General features: G+C 33.1%; 1 protein-coding gene across 1 annotated transcript; it reads left to right on the forward strand.

Annotated features, from left to right (window-relative positions):
- The first annotated feature begins 13,436 nt into the window (after window positions 1-13,436).
- On the forward strand, window positions 13,437-17,658 carry LOC114179963 (transferases, transferring hexosyl groups). Its single transcript, XM_028066482.2, has 6 exons — window positions 13,437-14,008; window positions 14,081-14,276; window positions 15,908-16,086; window positions 16,283-16,530; window positions 16,901-17,073; window positions 17,249-17,658. The coding sequence occupies exons 1-6, from the start codon at window positions 13,509-13,511 to the stop codon at window positions 17,414-17,416; spliced, it is 1,464 nt and encodes a 487-aa protein (XP_027922283.1). The 5' UTR covers window positions 13,437-13,508; the 3' UTR covers window positions 17,417-17,658.
- The last annotated feature ends 1,981 nt before the right edge of the window (window positions 17,659-19,639 follow it).

A 19,639-nucleotide genomic window follows, 5' to 3' on the forward strand; every position in this document is an offset into this window, starting at 1 on the left:
GTCGAGGATGCCACAAACAAATTGGAAATGTTGGACGAAAGGCTGAGAGCTATAGAGGGTTGACGAAACTTTGAGTTTAACAATGTTGCAGAGTTGTTCTTAGTTCCAGATGTGGTGATACCTCCGAAGTTCAAATTGCCAGAGTTTGAAAAGTATCAAGGAAACACTTGTCCAAAGAATCATATAACCATTTACTGTAGAAAAATGATTGCCTACGTTCATGATGAGAAACTACTAATTCACTTCTTCCAAGAAAGCTTAACTGGCATGACTCTTAACTGGTGCATGCATTTGGAACCAACTCGAATTCGTTCCTGGAAAGATCTGGTGGTTGCATTTGTGAAGCAATATGAATACAATGGTGATAATGTACTTGACAGATTTCAACTGGAGAACATGGCGAAAAAGGAGTTAGAGACGTTCAAAGAGTATGCTTTTAAGATGGAGAGAGATTGTTGCTCAAGTAGAGCCACCTTTGCATGACAAAGAGATGGTGGCTATATTTATAAATACTTTGTAGTCACCCTTTTATAAACACATGATGAATAATGTTTCCTCGAACTTTACAGACTTGATTATAATGGGAGAGAGGATTGAGGTTGGCATAAGGAACGGAAAAATTGCACTTTACCCAAATTTGGTAGCAAATTTGAATGAGTATGGTTCTAGGTATGGGATAAGAACAACGCGAAGAGCTAATCTATACCCCATTGTCTATCCTCAAATGTCTTAGTCAGAGAAATCCAATCAGGACATTGGGCGAAAAAATTACAATTGAGGCAAGAAAGCTATCAATTTTACTCCTATCCCTATGACCTACACAAAGTTATTACCAAATCTCCTCCGTGAGAACCTCATAGATATTTGTCCCACTAGACATGTACGACCTCCGTACCCAAAGAATTATGTTGTAAATACAAGATGTGATTACCATGGAGGAGCACCAGGTCATTCAACAGAAGCATGCACGACTTTGAAGTACAAGGTACAATCCTTGATTGATTCAAAATTGCTGGCATTTGAAGAAAGATAACTTAATGTTGAAGAAAATCCCCAAAACACCTTTGCATGAAGAACACCATGGCTTTGTAAAACATTGAAAATTTTATGCTTTTCATGTTGTGTTAGACTGTTGAATTACCTTTCATATTGTTACGACAACGTCAGTTGCATCATGTCATCCTTCATGAATTTCAAAGCATATGAGATATTAAGGATTTCCTCTAGAACAAGTCCTAAAAAGGTATCGCAATAAATAACGAAAAACACAAAAAAATCAAAGGCAAAAGAAGTATGTTATGAGTCATTTATTTTTCTTGCAAATCATTGAATTCAAGTTTTTCAAATATAAAAAAAAGGTGCAAAATATAAATAATAAAAATGAAGGTTGTCATATCTTTCGAGGTCAAATTGCTTAATGAAGAATAACAATTTGACCTTTTCTTTTGAAAACACTTGTACATGCGTGGCTTGGAAACTTCAACCCTTCACTCTCCTAAAATAAAAGGGTTTGTCCTAAACACCGTTGGTTATACTCATATAATAAACATGATTTTTCATAGTAGGAGCAAATTTGCCAATGTTTATCTTAGTTAATACTAGTTGGATGATCCTAAATGCATCGAGACAATTTTCAAAGAGAAAGAAAAAAGTCTGCTAGATTGAAAGCCCAAGAGGGAAATCTAGGAGAAAACAAAAACAAAACAAAAAGAAAGAAAGGAAAAAAGAAAAGTGACTCTTGTGAAGGTCATCGAGCTTTTATCTTAAAGTTAATCTTTTGAAAATAAAGCAATCAAAATTTGAAATGATGTGTGGCCATTTTTCTTCATCCGAAAAAGTAAAATATCCTTTGTTACCCTATTGATCCAAAAAAAGTTTTCTTTTAAATTGTTCCCAAACACGGGTTATCATCACACTAGAAGTCAACTTGAAACGCACAAAAAAGCACTCAATGATCAAATGAAGAAAATTCAATGAAAGTAAACCAAAATAAAAACAATCACAAAGTGATTGCAAATGAAAAGAAATTGAAATAAAATATGAAAAAAGCAAAGTGTTCAAAACGTCTTGAGAAATAGCTGATGCAATACCTAGATGGTAGCTCTTGTTTTAAAAAAATTTCAAAAATAAAATAAAATTATTTGGGCCTTTATATCCTTTCTTTCAAAGCCTTTTAGCCCATAGCCACGTTACAAGCCAAGTATAAGTCCACACAGATTGAATATTGATTGTTCTTATTTTTATAAGTTTAATTTTGCGATAAAGCCACATGGCTAACAATGCGGTCGAAAAAAATGAATGAAAGAAAAAAGAAGAAGAAAAATTAAAAATTTAAATAGTGTATCAGGAAGGGGAAACTCCCTACTAATTGGCCAAAGCAAGTGAAAGAAAATCAAACCAACTGGGGCAATTCTCTTAGCCAATGTTTTTCATATCCATTACCTCTTCTGAACAAAACCCATATCATAAAACTGGGGCAACTTTGTTGGTCTCACATGAATTTTTTTTCCACCTTGACATTCATAGATCCATTTCCCCTACCTTTTTCCCAAACACCATAATTGGGGCAACTTTTGGGTCTTTTTCTGTTTTTCACATTGACATTGACAAATTACATCTCCTTTGAGTGTGTGAGGAATGACATGCCCACATGGCTATCCTAGTCTCCTCCAAACACTGTCCAAAAATTTATGGCCTTTCACTCACTTGTAAATTCAAGCATGCATGCACTGATGTTGTGAAAGAGAAAGTTAAGTATATTGATTTTAAACATTAGGCCTCAAGGTCTGTGGCATTCCTCACTTTCAGGAAATATTGAAAATAACAATGAGTTTGATGATTGCAAATAGAATAATTGACTCGGACATGCAAAAAAAAAAGTCAAAGGGACAAAGCATTACAAGGTTTTCATCATGCATTCATGCATATCAAGGTTCTGATCCTTACGTTTGTGTTTGAAATAATAAATGTGCATTCTACAGTGCATAACCATTTTGCATGTCATATCATCATAACATGTGTCAACATATCATCAAAACATGAGTCAGCATAATTATGCAACATGTTTCTTCAATCAAATGTTTTTTCTAGAAATAAGAAATTAATATTGCAAAAGTTACTTGTGAAATTTTTTAAATTGATGGTCCTCTTCATTCATATGAATGACCTATATACCCCTCAAGCCTAGTTTAGTCTGGCCCAAGCCCATTTTAGTCTAGCCCAAGCCCAATTTTGTCTGGCCCTCAAGTCCAGTTTAATCTGGCCCTGAAGCCTAGTTTTGTCTGGCCCAAGCCCAGTTTAGTATGGCCTAAGCCCAATTTTGTTTGGCCCTCAAGCCCAGTTTAGTCTAGCCCAAGCCTAGTTTAGTCTGGCCCAAACCCAGTTTATTTTGGCCCAAGACTAGTTTAGTTTGGCCAAAACCCAATTTTGTCTGGCCCCCAAGCCTAGTTGATGAAGGATTGACCCCAACCAAGGATGGAGGCACATGTTTAAGAAGACTAAGCATGTTTAGAAAGGAAGTTCACTAATCCTTCATCCCTTTCATTTGTGTTTGTTATTTTTGATTCCCTAAGTTGACTTAGTTGAATCAACTTTAGTTGACTTGTTGACCTTTGACTAGGTTTGACTTGTTGACTATAGTTGACTTGACTTAAGCCAACATGCTAATCTATGTTTATTTGCTTTGTAGGTTAATTAGGAGTACGAAAGCAATGCTAGGTGGCGCATGGTGATTGGGGAGCATAAATGATGTGGAGGAGAGAGTAAACCAAAGGCATAAAGCATAAAGTAAAAGGCATGAAGCAAGTGTACCTATGTGCCTTTGGTCTCCTTTGTTTTTAGCACACTTTGGCCACTTTTTGGAGACATATGAGACACATTCTTTGTCTCCTTTTGTGCTAGAACGAAATTAGCCTTGCACACACCATAGTTAGCTCTTTTGTCTCTCATTTTTTGTAACCTTATTTGACCTAGTTTCTAGAAGCTAGGGTTAGGTTTTTGTAGAGATATCCTTATGTATCTTTTATTTGCCTTAGAGGCCCCTAAGTTCTTCTATATAAGGGGTGCTCCTAGACATGTAAAAGGGTTGAACATTTTGAAGTAAAAACACTCTTATGTCTCAACCATTTATGAGAGTTTCCTCCCTAGGGAGTGAATACTTTTAAGCCTTATCTTGCATAGCAAGTGGCGGCACACATCCACTTATCTTCAAGGTTGTCATGGCTTCTAGCCTAGCCTTGTAGTGGCGTGCTTCTCACATTTTTACCATTTATTTCCTTTCCATTTTATGTTTTCTTCTTCCTTTAATTGTTCTTGGTTTTCTTTGGTTTATGTGCCTTGCATTTCCTTTTTGTTTTGAATCAATCCATCATCTTTTTCTCTTGAGCTTTGTGAAAGGAACTTTCATATCTAGATAGCTTGCTATCTTAATGTCCAGTGGGGATTTCACTTAGCTTTCTTAATCAACTCACACCATATTCAATAAACTCTAAAACAAAACAACATAATCCTTCATCAATAGTTTTTTCTAGCCCTCAAGCCTAGTTTGTCTGGCCCAAGCCTAGTTTTGTCTGGCTCTCAAGTCCAGTTTTGTCTGGCCCAAGCACAGTTTCATACTAGCCCCCTTAGTTTGGTTTCATATTGTCCAAAAACTTAGTTTTTATAGCTTAAAAATAATAAGAATTATAAAAAGAAAAAAAATAAATAAAATTAAAAATATATAGGATTTCTATGGAAGTTTTTGCATCATAAATTCATACATTCAAGCATATTAAGATTTGACACCTTCAGCTCTGAAAAAAAGAAAGAAAAAAAGAAGAAAAAAGAGAGAAAAATAAAAATGAAAAGAAAAAAGTCTTATGTTATTCATGCATAACATAACATGCATTCATGTACGCATGCATTTCATAAAAAGAAAAAAAAGCAAGCAAATTCGTATTTCATATTATATGTGAAATTAAGATATCATACATTCATTATATATATATATATATATATATATATATATATATATATATATATATATATATATATATATATATATATATCAAGACCCTATTCGATGGAATGGTCATTGATTTTCATATGCTTTCATATCGAGGCCCTCTGCAAAGCAATGGTCATCGATATTTCATATCAAGGCCCTCTTCGATGGAATGGTCATTGATTTCATATATCTATATCAAGACCCTCTTTGATGGAATGGTAATTAATTTTCATATGCTTTCATATCGAGGCCCTCTGCAAAGCAATTATTATCGATCTTTCATATCAAGGCCTTCTTCGATGGAATGGTCATTGATTTTCATGTGCTTTTATATTGAGGCCCTCTGCCAAGCAATGGTCATCGATCTTTCATATCAAGGCCCTCTCTGATGGAATGGTCATTGATTTCATATATCTATATCAAGACCCTCTACGATGGAATGGTCATTGATTTTCATATGCTTTCATATTAAGGCCCTCTGCAAAGCAATGATCATCGATCTTTCATATCAAGGCCATCTCCGTTGGATTGGTCATTGATTTTCATATGCTTTCATATTAAGGCCCTCTGCAAAGTAATGGTTATCGATCTTTCATATCAAGGCCATCTCCGTTGGATTGGTCATTGATTTCGTATGTTTATATAAAGGCCCTCTTCCATGGAATGGTCATTAATTTTCTTAATGTTTGCATTGATGTGGTTTCTTTTCAGAGCCCAAACGAAATTAGTGTTTCTATCTTTTCTTATCTTTTACTCTGATAATATGAAAATGTAAAATGTTTAAATATATAAGAAAAGAAGAGTAGTTGTCAACACTCAATTTCGCCCGAGGGAATAAAAATGTTTTAAAAAAACAAAAATAAGTGTTAATTAAAAAGAATAAAAATAAATTGTCTTAATATCCTTTAATATCCTTTTGTCATTCTTCACTTTGGAAGTTCTGAATTATTTCCTTGAGCGTTGAGTGTATTGTTTTATGTGAATTATAAGTTCTTTTCTCTTTAGCCATTTCACTATTTGAATTTCAAAAATTGTAACATTGTGGCTTCAATCATTTGAATATACTCTCGCAAAATTCATATGAGATTATTTAGAATAATCAACTAGAGAAGAATTTAAGTTACTTTTTAAATGGATAATACGATATTCAATCAACTTTCTAGTTTTTTTTAAATATATCTTTCATAATATCTTCAATTATCCCGTGTTACCATAATATAATCTTCAATCATAATATATTCAAAATATGTTGAGACTTGTTGCACAAATTTATTAATCATCTTGATCATCAATTTCAACGTTCAAATTTCATTGATTAATTTTTAATTGATCTTGATCACGTTTTGATTGGATAAATTTCTTTTGTGCCATTTTGAACTTGGTTGTTTGATCAATTTGATACTCATTTCATACTATTGACAAATATTTATACTTAATTAGTTTTAATCTTATAAAAAATGGATTAAAAAAATACTTCAATTATTTAAAAAAAATTGGTACAAAATTGAACCAAAGACCCAAAAGTGGAGACTAAATTGAAACAATGAGATATATATGGGGATTATATTGAAATCATTACATGACATTTGACACATGTAAGACCCGAGAAAATTAAGTAAATAAATAAATATTTATTTAATAAATATGAGGGAAGGAATCTATAAAGTAATTAATGCGGAGAATTATGACAAAGGAGCAATGGTAGTTCAAGTGGTTAGACACGCTTAGTACATTTTCACATAAAAAATTTCGATTTAATAAAAGAGAGAGCTGGTTTGCCCGAGAGGTTAAGGGGGGAGACTTAAGATCTTCTGCACAAAAGTGCGCGTGGGGTCAAACCCCACAGCCAGCAATTGTAATAATAATATTATTTACAATTTTAAAACTGAACCAAAGGGAAGTGTTTGAGGGGAATTTAGATTGGATTTCGAATTTTTTTTTCTATAATATTTTTCCTTGTTCACTAATAAATCGACAAATTAAACCCATATTTTTATAATCAATTTGGTCCCGCGATTGAATCAGGGACAAACGTCTACGAAAAGATCGAAATCCAGGTGAGGGGAGTTGCCAATTACTATTTTAATGATATTATATGCAATTGCATTGTATATTTATGCATGAAAGTCTTCTCCTAAACCAAATTCTTTTATCGTTTAACCTCTTGATGTTTGTTGTATGCGATTTTAGAGAGAGTATCTGTATGCTTGTGGTCTCTGTTGTATTGAGTACTCTATGTGACTTCATCACTACTATGATTATTATGGTTCTTTTTTGTTTTGACTTGCTGTGACTTTTAGAGTTTTTCTCGTAAATACGGCACAATTATTATTATTATTATTATTTTTATTATGATTACTATTACTATTATTACTATTATTATAATTATTATTTATTATTATAATTATTACTATTATTATTTTTATTATTATTATTTATATATTATTATTATTAATATTCTTATTATTATGTTATTATTATTATTATTATTATTTTTACTATTATTATTATTATTGTAATTATTATTTTTTTTATTATTATTACTATTACTATTATTATTAGTATTCTTATTATTTTATTTTACAATTATTATTAATATTTTATTAACATTTTATTTTATTATTATTATTATTATTTTTATTATGTTTATGTTTATTTTTATTTTTATTATTATTCCTATTATTATTTTATTATTTTAATATTATTTTATTATTATTGTTATTATTATCATTTTTTATTTTTTTTATGATTTTATTATCATTATCATTGTTTTTTTTATTATTGCTTTATTTTGTTATTATTATTATTATTTTGCTATTATTGTTTTTAACTTATTAGTATTATTGTTTCATTTCATTTCATTTTATTATTGTTTTGATTATTATTTTTTTTATTGTTTTTTTTATTATTATTATTGTTGTTGTTGTTATTAGTTTTATTATTATTATTTTATTGCTCGTGCGATATTTTGGGACAATGGTTATGTAATTTTCCTGCTTTTGTATATTGTTTGGTTGTTTAAGATTGTGTTGGACTATGATCCAGTCATGTGATTATGACTGGATAAGCATATTTCATGTTATGGATTGTATGTATAGTGTTTGGGGTTCTTTGGAACTTGCTTCAAAGTGCCAAAAACCAGTAGTAGTGACATTGTTGGTGTGGCGCCTAGCAATTGGGGTGTGCTGCCAAGTGATAAGGGAAAACTAGAGAAGCTTGGAACGCATGGCGCCTGACGAAAAATGTGGTCTCGCCAAGCGAAAAAGATATGGTAGAGGCTATGGAAAGCGTATGGCGCCTAGCGGCATGAGGTGTTTGCCAGGCGGTCTGGATCCAAGTTCAGTCTAGCGACGCAAGAGGTTCTCCAGGCGGTTTTGGGTGTAGAGTTGGATTGCGAGGAGGATTCCTGCACCGCTTTGGATGGAGGTCATGAGGCGATGCTTTGTTGGGGACCCAATTACGAGTGTAACTTGTATTGGGGTAACACGTGGCTACTCGAGGTTGCAACATGGTGGGTTTGGAAGTCTAGTGGAGTGTGCGAGATCGTGGCTCGTACAACAAGATTCCGGAAGATTGCCTTCTTTAGTGTAATTGATTCAGTTTGGTAGTTTGGCGACAACTACGGATTGCGGTTCATTTTGGGAAACTCCACTTGTTATCGCAGATTGTGGTGACTATTAGGTGGTGGCCTGTAGTCGGAGGGACCAGTAGACACTCGTGCAGCAAAGATCGATCAGTGTACTCATCAAAGGGTTGTAAAATCAAGATGCGTCCAACATAAGGTTTGGGAGTTGAGGATTGGGGTGCAAACCTGGGTCACAGTTTGAATTGCTTTATTACTTATGTTGTATTTATATTTCTTGTATTTGAGCTCACCCTATCTGTATGTGTTTGGCGATGATCATGTAACTTGTTACATGGGAGCAAATGTGGATGCAGGTGAGCATATGGATGCTTAGATTCAGAGTGGGGCCAACTATGGGAGTTTTTACTAGTTTTCTTCATGAACCATTTTGTAATGATTATTATGAATAATTAATCTTTGTAATAATTGAACTTCATATGGATTTTATAATTGGCGCGTTGAAATAAAGTTTTAAATTTTCCCGCGTTTTGGGAAAAGGAATTATCATAAATGCGAATTTATACTTATATCCCTATTTTATTGATTGTGGACTGCGCTTAGTGGTGAAATTGGAAGCATTAAGAACAGAAAATATCTTGGTAAGAGTTATAAGGGTGCACACTCATGACTATATCAAAGATAATTTCCTTTCTTAATTTTAAAGGTTTTGGTAAAAGAGAGGGAAGTTATAGTTTGAGTTTGTCTCCTATACATTTTTCTTGTTATGTTTGCAATTTTGTGATATGTGTATGTCGTCTGTAGTGGCAAAGGAATGCATATTCATTGCCAAACTTGACTTGCTTGTCTTGCGAGGGTTGGGTAGGGCCTTTGAGGTAGTCTCTTGATCGAAAATACGAATATGCAGAAGGATATATCGGTGGACGAGGAAAGCTAAGTTTGGTTTGATGAGCTGAAAATTGATGTTGGAATTCATAAACAATGTGTTAGGCAAAAAGGGATCTTCAAGAATAGGTTCTTGGAATTAATACCACAAATTTTGCGAGAGGAATTGAATTCAAAGATTAGAATAATGAGAGGTGTTTAGCGCATGCTTATGCAACAAAGTTGAGAAGTCAAATTGGTATTACATCCTAGCATAGGTATGAGAGCGGAGGTGGAAAGTGGTGGAACGTTTAAGGCTAAGGGTAAAAAGTTAGAAACCATGAATGGAATAAGGGAGGAAGAATCTCAAGTGGGAGGTTAAGTTGAGGCAAAACTTGGAAGATTAGTTCGACAAGGTGGTGTTCTAAGATAAATGGGTGTCTCTAATGGATAGCGCTGGATTAGTTGAAGCAAATAAGTAAATTCAAGGATACAAGGCATAAAAGTAGTGCTTGGGTATGGATTTTGTTTTTTATTAAGATTGTATATTCTTGGTTATCGCCGGTATGGGAATTAGGTTGTGGTTGTCTATAAGAGGGAGTTGGTAATGGGATGTTGGTTTCGGCTATAGTTGCAGCTAAGTATGGAGTACTCGAGTGTGTCTCGGGATGATCGCAGAATCCATAATCAATGTTAATTGGATTTGATTCCTTTGTGAGATTGGGACATAAACACAAGAGTGAATAGGTTATTTTCCAATCTCATCCCAGAATGATGCGATCTCCAACAAAGTGGCGTTTGATGATCCAAAGAGATAAGTCGACGATGGCGTATCAATGGTGGATCAAGCAGAAAGGTGAGGGCAGAGTGTTGTGTGAATCATAGTTAACTACCAAAGATAAGCGAAGAATAGACACAAAGGATCTCAATGGTGGAAGAGTCCTAAACATGTTTTTAGATGGGTACAAGAATTTCACATTTGGAGTGGTGAAGTTCTTTGCATTAGTATCTGAAGTAGAGTTGTTGCCAACAGTTCCTAATTGGATGGTTTTGCAAGGAATGAGAAGTAAGAGAAGTAGGTGAAAAAGTTGTTGAAGAGATAATGGCAAGGACTCAGTATAAACAGAGGAATGATGACGTATGAGGCATTGGATCGTAAGAGGGGCGGAACGCCAATGTGTGAGTATCAGAATGGGGAGTCAGTTACTTTTGGAATAGAGTTGCAAATATTATTCTGCGGGCTAATTAAATAGTTGAAAGCTGAAGAGAATGATCAACATAAATTAAGAAAGACTTTGTATGATCTAAAATAAGCTCTTAGGAGTTGTACAACATGATAGAATCATATTTTAGAAACCAAGGTTTTGAAAAGTGTTCTAAAAGTCATACTTTATTTGTTAAAGCATGATCTACCAAATAACTTTTACTTACGAGTCTTTATGTAGATGATCTAATCTACGCTGGAAATGACAATAAAGATGTGTCATGGATTTAAAGAATCAATACAAAGAGAGTTTGATATGGTAGATCTTGGAAGAATGATATATTTCTTAGTTATACAAGTAACTCAATGTTATAATATGTTCTTCTAAAGTATATTTAAGCTTTTTCACATGTTTTTTTTTATAATATACCTCCATAGGCACACAATGTTGTAGCAATAAATTCAATCTTTGTAATGAATAAATTTCAGGTTACTTCTTATTTGACCCTGAAACAACACTTTACCCACACATGAAACATACTTTGAAGTGTTTTTGGTATCATTGATATATTCAAAATAATCACTCTCTACATAGGCCATTAGATTTAATTGTCTCATATGGACATAATATCAAATCCTACAATTTCCTTGTCTTTTCCATATATTTGCTAAGAAAACAAACAACAAACATCAAATATGGCTTAATAGCATTAAGATGCATCCAACTTCCCACCTTTTGAGTTGCATCCATTGTAACTCTATTTTCATCTTTGGATAACATAGATTCAGACAACATAGGATCGATTAGTCACACTACTCCTGTTTTGCATACCAAACCTTTTCATAATTTCCTTAGCATATAAATATCCCTTTAGTTTATTACAGTAAGTCAACAATTAAATTCTCTAAAAATTCAATTCTTCATTATAAAAACAAATATATTAATGTAAGATTTTATTCTTGAAAGAGATCTTAATAGTATGATTGATTTTTTTAATTGCAAAAGTCAGTATAAATTTTTGGACATTATGACTAAACCATTGAAATGAGAATTGTTTAGTAGTTTTAAAAGAAAATTGAGAATAATTAAATTATGTAATTATTACCAAGTTATTTACCATGTAAATATAGAAGAGGAAAATTTGTTAGTTTTTTTGTTAATAATTAAAGTTTGTTATAACCATTGGATTAAGTTAACATGTATAAGAAGTCCGGCCCATTAGAAAACAACTTGTAATATGTAAGTGTATAGAAAAAATGGATAATTATCTTTTCAACATTTTATTGCTTAACAAAATCATGTTTAAAAACATAACTTCATTTCATCATTTGAAAATTAAAATGCAAAACATGACTTTAATATTTTAAAATAATAAAATAAGAGAATTAAAATGAATTTTTAATTTTAGAAAGTGAAGTCATATATTCTATGAGTAAGGACATATATACAAACTCAAAGAATAAAAAATTGATATAATTAGTCGTATAGTACCCAGTTTGGATTTAGGGTGTCAAATATGTATCTGGTTTAAAAAAAATGTCAATTGCATCCCAACTTTTGAAAAAGTACTTTAATTAGGTCCCTTTCAAACAAAGTTGACTAACACCGTTAGTCAACGTGCCACTTTTTTTAATTTTTTTTAAATTTTCTTTAATTTTTTTTTTAAATTTTTAATTTTTTTTTTAAATTTTTTGAAAAAAAAAATGCCATGTGTCAAGTCCCTGTGTGTGACACGAGTGCCACATGTCACTATCACTATCAGATGTCATTGTGTTAATTTCGATTTAGTCCTCATATATGTTTTTTTATTTCAATTTAGTACCTAAGTATGTGTATCTGAGTCAATTTTGTCCCAATTTTTTTTAATAATTAAAATTCATTTTTTATAAAATTAAAACTAATTAAGTATAAAAGTTTAACAAAAATTAAGTATTTGATATTTATATTAAAATTTAGCGGTAAAAGTCATTTTATTAAGTCATTTTTAATAATAAAAAAAAGTATTAATAAAGTACTTAATAAAGTAATTAATATTGTTCTATTTAAAAAAAATTAACAAAACATGAGTACTTAATAAAAAAGTAATTAATAAAGTAATATGTTAAAAAGTTGTTTTTAATAAAAAACATCCATATAATATTTATATAAATAATAAATTTGGTCTGAAATTGAGAGGAACAATGTAATATTAGTACTTAATTTTGTAAAAATATTTATACTTAATTATTTTTAATCTTATAAAAAATGGATTACAAAAATATTTTAATTATTAAAAAAAATTGGGACAAAATTGAATCAGATACACATACTTAATACTAAATTGAAACAAACATACATATATGAGGACTAAATCGAAATCAACACAATGACATCTGATAGTGACACTGACACGTGGCATTACAATGCCACGTGGCACTGTCAATGCCACATGTCACACATAGGGACTTGACACGTGACATTTTTATTTTTATAAAAAATTTTAAAAAAAATAAAAAAAACCGCAGACTGACGTGTGGCACGTTGAGTAACGGCGTTGGTCAATTCTGTCCGAGAAGGACTTAATTGAAGCACTTTCTCAAAAATTGGGATGTAATTGACATTTTTATTTTAAATCGATAACTATTTGATATCCTAGCCCCAAATTGAGTACTATACGACTTATTATACCTAAAAAATATTTAAAAGGTAGTTTAACTTTATTAGTATTAGTATTAGTTGTAGTATATTATTTTACTATTCAGCATTTAGTGGAAGTTGGGTGAGTGATTATATTATAGAAAGGTCTAATTAATTAATCATTATTCTAAACCATAGATTAGATTCCTAAAAAGGCACAGTGGTGTGTGCAAAGAGAGGTGATCCCCATTCAACAATGGCGGAAACAACGGCAGAGCACCACCGTGACAACCACCGTGACCACCACCACTTGGTACTAAAATCTGCAATATGTTCCAGACTCCTCCTCCTCGCCCTAATCGTCTTCTTCAGCACTCTTCTCTCACCCTACGACACATCTGCAACGTTAAACCCTCCGTGCCTCTCCACCCCCAACGCCACACTCTCCTCCCCTCTCCAAAACGCCGTCGTCTGGGACTCCGTCTACTTCCTCCGCATCACTCAATGCGGGTACGAGTACGAACAATCCTTCGCCTTCCTCCCTCTCCTTCCCCTCTCTCTTTCCCTCGTCTCCTTCATCCCCACCCAAACACCCCTCTTCGTTCTCTGCGCCTACCTCATCAACAACCTCGCTTTCGTTCTCGCTGCTCTCTACTTCTACAGACTCTCCTTAACCCTATTGAAGGACCCCGACACTGCGTTAAGGGCTACTCTTTTGTTCTGCTTCAACCCCGCCTCTGTCTTTTACTCCTCCATGTAAATCTTCTTTTTTCTCGCACCTTTTTATGGATTTCTTGCCTCTGTGTTTGATTTCTCGTGAGATGGCAGATACTCCGAGAGTTTGTACGCTCTTTTGTGTTTTGGAGGGATGTATCACTTCGTCTGCGGCCGAAACAATTTCGCCCTTCTTTTCTTCGCGCTCTCCGGTTGTGCAAGGTCTAATGGCGTCCTTAATGCTGGCTATCTTCTTTTTCAGACTATGCACCGCTCTTATCACGCCCTCTTTCACCACAAGCGTCTTCCTGTTAGTTCCTTCCCCCCTTCTACATTCTCCTTTTACTCTTTTCCTTCCCACCCTTTTGGATAAACTCTTTTCATATATCTGTATGCTTTATTTTACTTCTCTTATCGCTGTCTGATGATTATACCATTAGTATAGGCGTGGCAATAGGGCTTTGAATTTATTTATTTATGAAAATACAATATAACTTGATACATAGAAAACATGTTTAGTTGGAAATGTAGGAGCATTGTTTCTTGATGAACTAAAAATGGATTTTGTTTCCCTCTTTATGGACGATGTCAAGATAGGAATGAGTTTCATTCACAATGGTTAATCCTCCTACCTGTAGATGGTAGAAAGAAATTTGTGATGATTTTGTTTTTAGTAATGTCAAGAGGTATTTCTTAATTTAGATTTGCAGAATTACATGTTTTATAAGTTTGTCTACTTGTTTAGATGTGTATATTAACAATACTGTATCCTACATATATTTAGAATAACTGTATCGCTGTATCTCATTCACGTCTCAGATCTGTGTCATAATAACTTCTTGATATGCGTAAATTGATTTTAACCCATAGGAGCAATTCAATTCATTTTACGTTTTTCTTTTTCTTTTTCTGTAGTTGTTTGCTGGGAAATTTATCCAAATAGGACCTTGATAAATTGGGAGTCTAAGTTTGGAAAATGTCATTTGCATTCAGTCTCGCATGACTGTCTTTGTATTGATTAACGATGAAACTGTTTTCCATGTCTGGGAATTTGGAGCAACCATGTTAATGACTTGCAAAATTAGGAATGTGGTTGGTGATGTTTGATGGAGAAAGAGAGGTGAATTATGAACTTGGCTGCTAGCCTGAAGAAATATATTGCTTCTTCAATATGTGGAAAGTTTGATGGTTAATTTTACTATAAATGACCATAGATGGTTATGATATTCAGTGTGGAAGATAGGGGATGCAAAGTGGTAGGGGTGTGATATTGCATGCTACAAAAAAAAAAAACAATTGAGGGATTTTTGTAGTTGCGGATATTTCATGTGATAGGTCATAAAGTAGAAGTATGTAACCAGAACTAATAATTTTCTTAACTTTCTTAATTTGTTTCTTAACTATGTGCTTGATACAAATTAGGAAAATGTATGTGCGAAGACTGAAGAATAGAAATAAAGATAGTAACTAACTCACAGTGTTAAGTAGTTATAACTAATTGCGATACAAATAAAGTTGTAACTAATTCTGAGCAGTTAGGGTAGTAATAATTAACTACTCTGTCACTGTTAGAATACATTGGAGCTTGGTCTAAGAGGAGAGGGAAGGGAAGTTGTTTGTAGTGTTTACTGGGAGAATTTCTAGGCACTCTTGAATTGCCCTGAGTTGCACATAATTTTCTATTGCCTGATATGGAAAAAGGATCCTTTAATAAAATCCGTTTTCTTTCTGTATTTTTGCCTTGGATCCCGAAATCTTTCCCCTCACCACCATTCTTGTTGTGCTAAAGAAACATTTGTAAACGGAGGTATAGATGTAGGTCAAGTAGTTAGGGTGTTTTAGGATTGATTTCCATTTCAACTGAAAAGAAAAAGGTTTTCAATCATTGGTAGCTTGAATTATATACTGGAATGCTTGATTGATTCTTTGTCATTTTTCCAGTTGGCTTTGCAGATTGTTTTTATTGGAGCTTTACGCACTGCGTGTATTTTTGCTCCATTTTTAGCTTTCCAGGCTTATGGCTATTACCATATGTGTGTTGGTCGCTCCCATGATGAAATAAGGCCCTGGTGCAAGGGAAGGATACCGTTACTTTACAGTTACATTCAAAGTCATTATTGGTATGTTCACTATTAAGTTCCAAAAGTTTTGTTGGTTTATTTTGCTAATCCTATGCTATTGGCTGAATATTATACTCTATTCTAGGGCTCTATGCAACCTATTATGATGTATTTTCTTTGTAGTGTATAATGTTGGAACTTGGATGTTTTAATATTCAGTTTTCCAGTTGATGATTGTTAAGTTCTGATTGTCCAGGGGTGTAGGTTTCTTGAGATATTTTCAGCTGAAACAGTTGCCTAACTTTCTTCTTGCATCCCCAATACTGTCTCTGGCACTGTGCTCGATTGTCCATTATGCCAAGTCAAGGCCTCAGAACTTTTTCTCATTGGGGTTTTTAGCTCCAATGGAAGAGAAGAGCAGTGGAGCTGTGTTTTTGTCACGTGATCTCTCAAGGTCCGAAGAAGCTGATAGTGTGGGGAAGTCCTCCTCTGTTAGGGTAGAAGGTATGGTTCTCAAACTTATAATTGTGTTTTGTAATTACTTTGCACACTTGGACGTACGTTACTCTGTGAGGAATGGTGATAGGTAATTCACTGACTTGGGTGTAACAATTTAATCATCTGCTTTATGTGGTGGTGTATTATTTTCATTCTCTCACATGCAGTTTGGCCGTTATGTTGTTTATCTGGTGTTCTGGTCATTCCTTTCTGGTGTATATGTAAAGAGCTACAAGCTACACTTAATTGCTTCATCCAGTGTTCTGTACAGCATATAAGCATGCATACACAATACACAATATCTTGTGACTTTGAATATTTAATCAGGCTTTATAGCTTACTGTCGCAACCATAACACTACTCACTCATGCAACAGAACACTTAAATCTTAGGAGAAGAAAGAATGTGATCAAGGGAGACGTTGCCAATGTTCCCATAGAATCCGAGTCAGCAGAAGCATGGCCAGGATACTTGTCTGCATCTGTGCTCCCATTCGTGTTACACTTGGGATTCATGGCATGTACTGCTTTCTTTGTCATGCATGTACAGGTTAGTGTCAACTATCATACTCTTTCAATATACTTTTGTCTTTCATATTAAGGGAACTAACCCGTGTAAGCTTGAACTTTTGCTAATCATCATATTTTAAAGTTAAGGCATCCTTCATTTTCCATCCTCCATTTTCTGTTACTAATGGGAACTTTTGGTGATTGAGATTTAACAGGTGGCTACTCGTTTCTTGTCTGCGAGTCCTCCTCTTTATTGGTTTGCAGCATACATAATGGCATATCCTACAAAATACTATAGATGGGGATACGTGATATGGGCATACTCTATAGCATATATATTTCTTGGTAGTTTGTTGTTTTCAAACTTCTATCCTTTTACTTAATCAGAAGAATGGAAGATGCTTCTCCATTAAAGCTTTTCATCTTTTATTCCATCAAGCATCGCTGATAAATTTTAGATTTCTGTTGGTTGCTTTGATTGAACTAATGTACCTTTCTTTTTTTTCTCTTTTTGTAATTTTCACTTTGTTTATTGTTTTTCTTTCTGTTCGATACTTAAATTGTATTATGCCACAAAGTGATTTATCCTAGAAACATGAATAGAAATGAAATACGTTTTCCTCCACCTCTGAATTGATATTTTCTTGTAGTATCTTGAAACTACACAAAAAGATATATGAATGAACAAAACAATTCAATTGGTACATATGGTAAGCATCTTGGAGTTGATTGGTTTCGCAATATAAGTACTCGAATTCTTTGTTTATTGTAATCGTATTTTAATGCTAATGCTAATTCTAGACAATTGTATGTATAAATGGTATTTCAAAGGCTGAAATAATCTGTGTTTCATAAATTTACAAAATTTGCATATGAATCTCAATAAAATAAATTTTCTTTCCGGTTTAACTATTAAATGATGAGCTATTTGCTAAACCACATGTTAATCCTCAAGTAAGACAGACAAATATGGTTGTTTTTTTAGTTTCGAACAAATTATAACATTTTTATTTTGGCTGGTAATATTTTCTCCTCTATTTTGATCTCCCATAAAGTTTTGTTTTATTTTGGTCTGTATTGTTTATTTACATATTTTTAGTTCCTTAAGTAATTAAGTTACCGATTGAGTAAAGTTAATTTTTAAAATTCATCATTTTAAAGAAAATAATTAATGCAATTTAAAAGGAATCAATGTTTGTATATCTTATTTGTTTAATTATTTCGTATTGATCTGTGAAATATGAAGATTCTTTTCTAATTTTTTTTTATCTTGTTTGAATTTCATCATCAAATAAGGAATGTTAAAAAGAAAAAAAAAAAAACCCCAAACCGTAGTAGAGGGCAAACAGCACTATTTACATCATACCGATTTTTTTTTTTCTTTTAAGAAAAACTAGTGCAATACCCGTGCTGTCCACGGTGTTGTTTTTTTTTTTTTTTTCAAATTTTGTATTTATAAAAAAAAATATTAGTTATATTTGAAGTAAATGAGGAATTGTTTTTTTTAATATTTTGAAATATAAACATTGAAAGTAATATATAAAAAAGATATTTTAATAGGAAAAAAGTTGTTTGGTGAATTTGTTTGTGATCAAATAAAAAGTTTAATCCTATGTGAAAAATAGAAAGACAACTTCATAACTAAAGAGGATTGTACACTAAATATTTCCAAAATTTGTTAGCGTGTTTTTATCTTGAGAAAATAAGTTTGTTTATATATAATATGAAAATACATTGGATTGAAAGACGACAGTTAATTCAATATTTGTATAATTAATAATAATACTATTATTAATAACATTTGTAACACTCCATTTAATTTAATATACAAAATTAAAGGAAGCATTACAGAAAGATAATGTAATAGCGTAGTCCTGGAGTTTAAAACTCAACTCCTTACAAATTCAAGGCACACCATGATGTCCAAAAGAAAACTGGATAAAAAGTTTACAAAGAAAGTATGTAGATCCAAGGACAAACAAGTACATGGGCCTTAGCCCTAAAGAAAAGTCCAATAAAGAAACTAAAAACAAGCCCATGCAGATTATGCAGTGGAACCATCACCTCCTTGTTGCCCGTGGGTGTTCCTCGCATCTGCTCACACCAACAAGTTGATGATCATCGCAAGAGAGAGTACCACACAGCAGAACACACAACAATAAAAGTAGGATAAACCAGAGTATAAAAGATTTCATCCATATGATCAAAATACATATTCACCATATCATACACACATACCAACCAAGCATGTTATTGTTGGGCCTTCACAGCAATTACGTAGGCCCACTCCACTACTTTTCTCACTTTCTCTCCTGATGCTTCCACACCACACACGTACACACTTTTCTAACCTACCCTCTTTCTCCTTTTCTTCGTTCTCTCTCTTCACTCTCCGCTTCACACTAAGCTTCTGTTCGAAGCTTCTTTTCCACTCCACCGTCAAGCTGAGACTTTCTTCTTCTAACTCTCTCTTTGATAGCCACGTTTCTCTATTTCTCACTCATTCACTATTTCTTTTCTATTTGCAGGACACGCACCAGCTTTCGTCCAAACTGGAATAATGAAGAAGAAAGAAAGCAGCAAGGGAAATATGCTTACAGAGAGAA

Source organism: Vigna unguiculata, chromosome 3 (assembly GCF_037176805.1).
Source record: "Vigna unguiculata cultivar grain cowpea cultivar isolate G323 ecotype 2 chromosome 3, ASM3717680v1, whole genome shotgun sequence".
In the NCBI taxonomy this organism is placed as follows: domain Eukaryota; kingdom Viridiplantae; phylum Streptophyta; class Magnoliopsida; order Fabales; family Fabaceae; genus Vigna; species Vigna unguiculata.